The sequence below is a fragment of the Rhamphochromis sp. 'chilingali' genome (assembly GCF_963969265.1).
Source record: "Rhamphochromis sp. 'chilingali' genome assembly, chromosome: 17".
Classification (NCBI taxonomy): Eukaryota; Metazoa; Chordata; class Actinopteri; order Cichliformes; family Cichlidae; genus Rhamphochromis; species Rhamphochromis sp. 'chilingali'.
Window position 1 is genome coordinate 35717720 of NC_137944.1, and position 10000 is coordinate 35727719.

General features: G+C 48.1%; 1 protein-coding gene across 1 annotated transcript in view; it reads left to right on the plus strand.

The window, feature by feature from the left end:
* The window catches only part of LOC308384289 (glutamate receptor ionotropic, kainate 5-like), a 77828-nt gene that overhangs the window by 28949 nt on the left and 38879 nt on the right, over window positions 1-10000 (plus strand). Inside the window, exons 8-9 of the mRNA XM_080862780.1 lie at window positions 5710-5862; window positions 8070-8174. Of these exons, the coding sequence (XP_080718906.1) occupies window positions 5710-5862; window positions 8070-8174 (258 nt within the window). The remainder of the gene's footprint in view (window positions 1-5709; window positions 5863-8069; window positions 8175-10000) is intronic.

Below are 10000 nucleotides of genomic sequence, written 5' to 3' on the forward strand. Positions count from 1 at the left end.
TGCAAATGTAGCTTTTAGAGAAGAAGCAAAAGCAGAAAGTCAGAAATGAATCGATGAAAGGTGTGAGTAGGCTTAGTTTGCACAAAGAGAGGCCGACGAGCTGCTCACGGGTCCTCGAAACAGTGCCCATTATTCACACGCAGTGAGACTGGTGTCCTTTTGACACAGTTACTGAGCAGCGTGTCTCCGCCGTACACAGGCTAACCTTCAGCCTCCTGCACAAATGTGGGTCACTGTGTCACAAGCTGCTCTTTGGTTTTCCTGAGATATGTGATGTTCGCAAACGAAGTCAGCCAATCAGTGATCTATTTATCACCGTGAAGCGCGCCTCAACATCACAGAGGCGTTGGAAGCGTTGGCTGTAAGGTGTGCTGGAAGCACAGTGCTTCGGTCAGCCATGCTGTAATATTGCAGAATAGTAATACATGTGCTGGCCCTGAGAGGAGGAGCCTGAGCTGGTCCATGAGGTGGAGACATGCCCAGTATAGTTATAGTTAACTGTTCCACCCTGGAGACCTGGAGGAGCAGTCGATAAGAACCCCCGTCTTCCTCTACAGGAGCTGAGCTGTAGGCTGACTCACTACATGGTGTTCAGGTGGATCAGGTGGACCCCCACATTTGTGCAGAGGACAGTAGATCTCTGTGCTAACTACCAACCCGACACAGGAAAGAAAGAAGTCAGTAAAGAGTAAGATTGAAGAAACGCTTCCGTCTAATGACTTCTGCACAGTTGCTTGGATACCAAGCTTCTCTTGCACGTGGGGAAAAGGCCGGCACAGATCCTGATGTTTGTGAAATGTTAGCTTGCCCTTTGCTGTGCCACAGCCACACAATATTTCAGTGTCACTGCTCGACATAATGAAGCAGCTAAATTATGATCCTGGGATAATGAGAGGTGTTAATCAGCAGATCAAGGTGTGATATTTAGAGATGCTAAGGTAAGTAAGTCATCTACAGCAGGTTCAGCCCGGAGAGCGTCTTCATCTGTCGCTGTGTCTGCGTCTTTGCCCTGATCCATAATAAATAGACACATCAGGGCAAATCTGTCCCATCAGAGCGCTTTGTCTCATCTGCAGCTCTGAGATCAGCAGAGTGATAAGGCCAGCTTTAATAAAGATAACAGTTATGACAACAACGAGTTTGCCTCAGTCACTGCAAACAGCATCGTATCCCCGGGGTTATTGCTCATATCTATTCACTTAAAGTGCCGGATGGATTTCATGATGAACTTTGTGATTGGGAAGTTTATGGATGTTACTGAACAATTAGAAAAGAAGAAAAGTTCCCAACTGAAATGACACAAAGTGAGATTTAACACCTGAGGTTTGTTTTCAGGACGAAGACAAACGGAAGCCCAAAGCAAATCACTGTCACTATGCTATACTTAAGTAGTACTGTACTTACGATTCATTTCTTGATTCATGAAATGAACTAACAGTTAATTAGGACACAAAGCAAGGCACCGAGCAGCTCAGCAACACCAACAGACCTGAGAGACCACAGAGTCATTTATTTCACAGAGGACCTCTGGAGGAGGCTGACAGGTCTGCAACCAGGAAACGCCTTCATGGATGGAAACACAGGATTTACAATAGGAAGGATGATCAGACTTAAAAGCATCTCAGACCTTACCTGCAGTAACCCCTCCTTACCTGCAGTAACCCCTCCTTACCTGTAGTAACCCCTCCTTACCTGCAGTAACACCTCCTTACCTGCAGTAACATCTCGTTACCTGTAGTAACCCCTCCTTACCTGCAGTAACATCTCGTTACCTGCAGTAACCCCTCCTTACCTGCAGTAACATCTCGTTACCTGCAGTAACCCCTCCTTACCTGCAGTAACACCTCCTTACCTGCAGTAACCCCTCCTTACCTGCAGTAACCCCTCCTTACCTGCAGTAACACCTCCTTACCTGTAGTAACCCCTCCTTACCTGCAGTAACCCCTCCTTACCTGCAGTAACACCTCCTTACCTGTAGTAACCCCTCCTTACCTGCAGTAACACCTCCTTACCTGCAGTAACATCTCGTTACCTGCAGTAACCCCTCCTTACCTGCAGTAACATCTCGTTACCTGCAGTAACCCCTCCTTACCTGCAGTAACACCTCCTTACCTGTAGTAACCCCTCCTTACCTGCAGTAACCCCTCCTTACCTGTAGTAACCCCTCCTTACCTGCAGTAACACCTCCTTACCTGTAGTAACACCTCCTTACCCGCAGTAACACCTCCTTACCTGCAGTAACATCTCTTTACCTGCAGTAACCCCTCCTTACCTGCAGTAACATCTCGTTACCTGCAGTAACCCCTCCTTACCTGCAGTAACATCTCTTTACCTGCAGTAACATCTCGTTGCCTGCAGTAACATCTCCTTACCTGCAGTAACATCTCTTTACCTGCAGTAACATCTCGTTGCCTGCAGTAACATCTCGTTGCCTGCAGTAACCCCTCCTTGCCTGCAGTAACCCCTCCTTACCTGCAGTAACATCTCGTTGCCTGCAGTAACCCCTCCTTGCCTGCAGTAACCCCTCCTTACCTGCAGTAACCCCTCCTTACCTGCAGTAACACCTCCTTACCTGTAGTAACCCCTCCTTACCTGCAGTAACATCTCGTTACCTGCAGTAACCCCTCCTTACCTGCAGTAACCCCTCCTTACCTGCAGTAACATCTCGTTACCTGCAGTAACCCCTCCTTACCTGCAGTAACATCTCGTTACCTGCAGTAACACCTCCTTACCTGCAGTAACCCCTCCTTACCTGCAGTAACACCTCCTTACCTGCAGTAACATCTCGTTACCTGCAGTAACCCCTCCTTACCTGCAGTAACATCTCGTTACCTGCAGTAACCCCTCCTTACCTGCAGTAACACCTCCTTACCTGCAGTAACCCCTCCTTACCTGCAGTAACACCTCCTTACCTGTAGTAACCCCTCCTTACCTGCAGTAACATCTCGTTACCTGCAGTAACCCCTCCTTACCTGCAGTAACCCCTCCTTACCTGCAGTAACATCTCGTTACCTGCAGTAACCCCTCCTTACCTGCAGTAACATCTCGTTACCTGCAGTAACACCTCCTTACCTGCAGTAACCCCTCCTTACCTGCAGTAACACCTCCTTACCTGCAGTAACATCTCGTTACCTGCAGTAACCCCTCCTTACCTGCAGTAACACCTCCTTACCTGCAGTAACCCCTCCTTACCTGCAGTAACCCCTCCTTACCTGCAGTAACACCTCCTTACCTGCAGTAACATCTCTTTACCTGCAGTAACATCTCGTTGCCTGCAGTAACCCCTCCTTACCTGCAGTAACATCTCTTTACCTGCAGTAACATCTCGTTGCCTGCAGTAACATCTCGTTACCTGCAGTAACCCCTCCTTACCTGCAGTAACATCTCGTTGCCTGCAGTAACCCCTCCTTACCTGCAGTAACATCTCGTTACCTGCAGTAACCCCTCGTTGCCTGCAGTAACCCCTCCTTACCTGCAGTAACATCTCTTTACCTGCAGTAACATCTCGTTGCCTGCAGTAACCCCTCCTTACCTGCAGTAACATCTCTTTACCTGCAGTAACATCTCGTTGCCTGCAGTAACCCCTCCTTACCTGCAGTAACATCTCTTTACCTGCAGTAACATCTCGTTACCTGCAGTAACCCCTCCTTACCTGCAGTAACATCTCGTTACCTGCAGTAACCCTTCCTTACCTGCAGTAACATCTCGTTGCCTGCAGTAACCCCTCCTTACCTGCAGTAACATCTCGTTACCTGCAGTAACCCCTCCTTACCTGCAGTAACATCTCGTTACCTGCAGTAACCCTTCCTTACCTGCAGTAACATCTCGTTGCCTGCAGTAACCCCTCCTTACCTGCAGTAACATCTCTTTACCTGCAGTAACATCTCGTTACCTGCAGTAACCCCTCGTTGCCTGCAGTAACCCCTCCTTACCTGCAGTAACATCTCTTTACCTGCAGTAACATCTCGTTACCTGCAGTAACCCCTCGTTACCTGCAGTAACCCTTCCTTACCTGCAGTAACCCCTCCTTACCTGCAGTAACATCTCGTTACCTGCAGTAACCCCTCCTTACCTGCAGTAACCCCTCCTTACCTGCAGTAACCCCTCGTTGCCTGCAGTAACACCTCCTTACCTGCAGTAACATCTCGTTACCTGCAGTAACCCTTCCTTACCTGCAGTAACACCTGGACTGAAAGCTGTCCTTCAGTCACATCTGGAATCTTTGAGGATAGAGCCAAAACTACAAATAATGAGTCCAAACACTTGTGTGAGAATCACTTGTGCCGGCATGTCGGTTACAGCCCGGTATCTCCTCAGTAAAGTTATGGTCCATGTTGGAGGAGGCGGAGCAAACCTGGGACTGGGAGTTACCAGAACTCTTCACTCTTCCTGCCTCTGATTTCACTTCGTCTATCTGTCTCTCTTCAGTCTGTAATTAGTTATTGTCATCCAGCCCTGAAACTATCGACTCGGAGAGAACTCCAATCACACTCGGTCATACATCCGTCTTCTTTATCAGCCGCTGACAGACTGTGCCGCTCTGCCTCCGTACAATTTGTCTGATTCCCTCAGAGTGTCAGTTTGATTGACAACTGACCAAACAGACCAGAACGTCAGACTGTGATAGGATCACTGAGTCGATTGCTGAGCCCAGCGCTGAGAGCCGCTGATAGCAGGAGGGCTTTAATTTTCCTCTTCTTGCTATCAATACCCCGGCGTCTTCAGCTGTAGGAGCACCAACAAACACAGCTTTTTATTCTTGTTTCTGGGAGTTTTGGTCTTGTGCAGCTTTGTGGGCTGCAGTGGGGAATGTGGAGGAGAGCATGCTGAATGAACAGGACACATGCAGCAGATTGTTCTTGATGTTATTCTGATCTCAGCTTTTAAGCTCTTAACTTCACCCAGTACTCTTAATGGCTAATAGGAGTTCAATCACACTACAGCACTGTGCAAAAGTCTTAAGTCACCATTCATTTCTTTAGATTTTGCAGGAATCCTGGAGGTTCATTATAACATATGCAAACATACATGGAATAATAATAGGCAAGAACAGAGTTTGAATATTTGGTGTGAGCAGCTTCATCCTTCAGCTCAGTGTGAACTCTGAGGCTTCAGAGGCTTAACGGACAGAAACAAATGGTCAGGCACCAGGACTGGACCGACAGACGAACTTTGAAATACCGTCAGAAAGCTGAAGAACTGTTGCTCAAGAACATTTTGCTTTTTGGAAGCAAAATATGAGTAAGCAAGCTACCTGCTGAACGGCGTGATGTCAGAACTCTGTGACTCGTGTGCATCAGACAGATGCATTAAAACCAACAGAGTGCAGATGTGCCGGCATCCTCCGTCATCACCCTTCGTCATTTACATGAATACAGTTGGGTTATGGACAGTCCAGATCTGTGCATCACTCATAGGGTTCAGATGTGAAACACATTAGGAAGATGTTCTCGTAGAGGCCGAGCTGCAGAGATCATTCACGAGTGTCGGACTGAGAGCGACACATTTGTGTCCGGCTGGGAGAAGCAGCTGACACTGGTTAGTCTCTCAGAGTAAAACGGCGCTGATGGAAGTCATTGTATTTATTCCTCACAGAGACGGAAAAGTTCGAGCACACAGGCAGCTCCTCCACTGCGACATCAGAGCGCTCTGCTGTGTCAGTTATTGAACCCATTCATGCTTTAATGTTTTCACCCGTGTCTGTCTCAGCTGTCGTCAGCACTGATGTTCGACGCCGTTCACGTGGTGGTGAGCGCCGTGCGAGAGCTGAACCGCAGTCAGGAGATCGGCGTGAAGCCGCTGAGCTGCACCTCCCCGCTCATCTGGCAGCACGGCACCAGCCTCATGAACTACCTGCGCATGGTAAACACACACAGACACACCTCACGCATTATCAGAGGAGGCCCACAGACATCTCACAGAAAGGCATTATGGGTAATGTAGAGATGAAGGGCTCACAGTTTACTGTCGTCTCAGCAGCAGCGAGCGCAGCTCTTCTTCTTCTGCTTCCATTCACTGAACAGGCCAAAGGATGGAAGTGCTAACAGCAGTGTTTCCAGTTTAAAAAGCTCAGACACTGGAGGATGAGCCAGTACAGCAGCACGCTGGTTTCACCTCTGTGCTGGTGTAGGTTTGGTTCCCATGCAGCCGTGTGGTCTCTGACATTTCAGCTTTTTAAAAGCTTTGAAAGCTGTTTTTTCCAAATAGGCAGGGACTCAGTAGAAGGCGTGAACTTGGCTGTAGGTGGGTGTGGATGCTGCTGGTATGAAACACTTCATATTTCAGTGGAAACACTGGCAGGGATTTGAGCTCGCAGCAGGAGCGTTCAGCACTGCAGCATTTAGAGGACTTGTTGGTTTTAACACGGCGAGCTGCTGCAGAGCTGCACCCGTGGAAGGAGGCCTCCTCCCTCCTTCCTTCTTTCATTTTCATGTCCATTTGATTTATTCCTGTCTTCCTCTTCCCCCGTCTTTGTCTGTCTGCCACTTCTTGTTTTTTCCATCCTCTGAGGATGCCGCTCCCTCTCTCCATTTGTTTTGCTTGCTCTCCGAGCATCACTTCATCATCTCTGCACTGAGCCTGGCAGCAACCAGAGACCGCGTTCCCTCTCCCCGTCTCTCTCGCCACATTGTTTTTGGGATGTAATTCATCTTGAGTGGTGCGCACGCACACACACACAGACACACACAGATACACGCACACACCCGTTCATAGTGTATGTGCACTCGATTACACATAACTCACATAAACTAAGGAACAAAATGCACGCTTGGCTGCACATCTCTCACACTTATTTGCACATTCCTGCAAACACACACACACACACACACACACACACACACACACACACACACACACACACACACACACACACACACACACCAGCAGCAGAAGCGTCACTGATCTGATGAACTGTCTGTCTCTCCTGTTGTCTCAGTTTCTATTTCCAGTGTGTGTGTGAGAGCATGTATTGATATCTGTGTGGGGACCTAAATCCCAGTTCCCATGAGCTTAAAGGCGTGTTTGAGACTCAAAGTGTCAGGGTTACATTTAGGTTATGGTGATGGTTAGGCTCGGGGTTCATTGATGGTTAAGGTTAGCAGCTTGGGAAAGCATTATGTCAATGAGATGTCCCACAAAGATATGAAAACGTGTGTGTGTCAGATTAAAGTGCAGCCTGTAATAAAGCTTCACATTGAGCTGCTGTAAACATCTTTCCCAGATTTTCTGCATCTTTAACGTGAACGCCAAACGCAGTCTGTTGTTCCGTATAAAGATGCCGAGTGTCATCTAGCTGCTAACAAGTCTGTGCAGCTAATCCGGCTAACAGTTTACTGGAGAGAGAGTCCAGGGTGTGAAGCTCTCTCACCCTCAGGTTAGCACTGACAGGATGGTTTGCAGTCACTCCATGCAAAGACTGTATATAAAAGATGACTGTAGCCTTTGGGTCTGAATAGTAAAGCTGATGTGGAAGTGCCGCTTGAGCAGCAGGAGGCGACTCTGGCTGTACAAAGAAGTGTACGGCTCACTGATTTATGGCCTCCATAAGCGCCGTCCTAATGAGTCAACGAGCTCGTTTGCTAGTTTGAGGTCTTACTGAGTGCGGACATTAAGGTCCTCTTTCACTAAAACAGATGATAAAGCAGGTCATGCTTCAGGGTGGGGGGCGTGGTTAATTTTCCCACCAGGAGAAACCGCACTGATGAGCTGAACTCAGTAGTAATTTCATCTCTTTAAACTTAAATTAGCCGCCCTGCCTCAGGGCGTGTTACCTCATGATGACACATGACCACCTTAGGTGCCGTCACAAAGATGGTGACATCAGCGGGTGATGTCACTGCAGCGTCATGCTGTTCTTTACATGTCGTTATCAATCAGGAAATAGATGTGCTTTTATTTTCCTTCTTATTCTTCACATTGAAGCTGAGTAGAATTAAAAGTAGACTAACGTTTGTATTCCATCTACTGATATTATCTTATTATTACTTTAATATAGCACAACGTTCAGTTAGCTTTGCACCTAGCTAACCTGCTAACCTGCTCTTTGGTGTTTGCCCGTGTGTCATCAGGTGGAGTACGACGGTCTGACAGGTCACATCGAGTTCAACAGCAAAGGCCAGAGAACCAATTACACCCTGAAGATCCTGGAGAAACACCCTGCAGGCCATAAAGAGGTCAGAGGTCAAATAGGGTCAAGTGGGGAGCTGACAGGAAAGAGATTAGGTCATCATTCAGCCGCAGAGATGTAAATTTGTGCCTTTAGATCAGGTGGGTGGATGAGCGTGGATGTTCTACGCAGTGACCTTAAAAGTCGTGCAGGATGCGCCGTCTGCCCTGCAGTAAACCCTTCTCTCATTCGTCGATAAAATCAGTGCAAACCAATTTTTTCCTGAAGGCTCGGCGCACATTTACGACCTCATACATATATTAAAAGGTTGCAGATCAATGGAGGTCAGCCCGGGGTCAGGTGGGCTCGTGTACCAGGGGTGAAGCTTCCCGTGAGAAGTAACGAGACAGTGCGTGATTTACGCTGCAGCTCAAACACAAGAGCGCGCTCGTGCTCCCCGGAGGATGAGCCGCTCCTTCGATAAGGTCGTTGCTTCAGGCTGCTCTGCTTCCTGCATCGAATCCAAATTGATTTTCATCCTGATAGATCTGCTGCTCTCGCTAACTCTGACCTCATTTACTCTGTGGCGTCTACTGAGGTCCAGATTCATGCATTCTAGTCAAACCCATTTAAGTTTGCTTCACATTTTCAGGAGCCGAATGGATTCACACAGTTACCTCAGCACTGTGCTGCTGTTATGGACATTATCCATGTTTCTAGTGTAATCATGAAACAATCAAGTTATTCTTTGACACAGTTTGGTCCATAATCAGCTGGACACACACACGTTTGTAGTTTTGTCTCTGCTCTGCACCACACAGGACTGAAATCAAACAAAAGTGCAGACTTTCAGCTGTAATTCGAGAGTCTGTGTTTTTAGCTTTTCACTGTAACTTTAAGAATGCGGTCCAGGAGGCCACCAGGCAGCAGTGAGGTCCAAAGGAAGGAAAGCACGAGCAGCTCGAAACACGTGAAAGACACCTGAGGTGCACGAGAACCACTGAAACACTGAGAAGCTCTAACTATCAGCTGAGCCTCGGGTGTGTTTGTTTATGGAACCCAAGGAGCCAGAAATGGATGTCGATGTCAGACTTAACAGGATTGAGGATATCCCCGTTCCTGCAAATCAGAGTTGAGTTTAAAGCTGTCTGAAGCCTGAGCCGGTGCTTACACGGATTACTTATACTCTCCTCGCTGTTTCACTGCAGCAGTTTGCATGAATATTCAGTGATATGAGCACACTTCCCCTTTAATGCAACCTTACGCTTGTGTAGCTTCAGGTATCAAAGCAGCCTCATCCAGGTGGGCTTCCCAGACTACGCCAGGACACTGTGTGCTTGCAGCAGGAGCAGCGTTGGAATGAAACGCTCAACGGCTCTTTAGTATTAATGTCATGGTGGAAATCCTGCGTGATGACCCTCAGCGAATGTTTTTCAGGGGTAAACAAAGCAAAGGCAAAGATAGATGAGACATGCTGGACGTGAATTAAAGCCGAGAGGACGGAGGCGTGCGGATGGAGACGGGAGTGGTGCTCGCTCTCCATCAGCCAGTCCTCTGGGTGACAGCTCGTCTCCTCACAGCTAAAACATGCACAGCAGCGGGCGAGGGGTCGGCTAAGGTCGGGAGTTTGGGAGATGGGATAGGATTGGCGTGAGGTCAGCGTGTAGGTGTTTACAAGCTTATTTAACCCAGAGGACGAGGTGGGAGGAGCCAGATCCTCCTCTATTGATCCCAGCATTGATCCTGCAGCAGCAGCAGCGTTCAGCTCCCTCCTCCTCGTGTTTTATTATCCCAGACTGGTTTTTAATCCTTCCTCTCTGGGTCGTCTTTGTCATCTAACTCGACTGTTATGGAGACGTAACAGACGTGTGAGCACTCGCAGGTTTGTCTCTG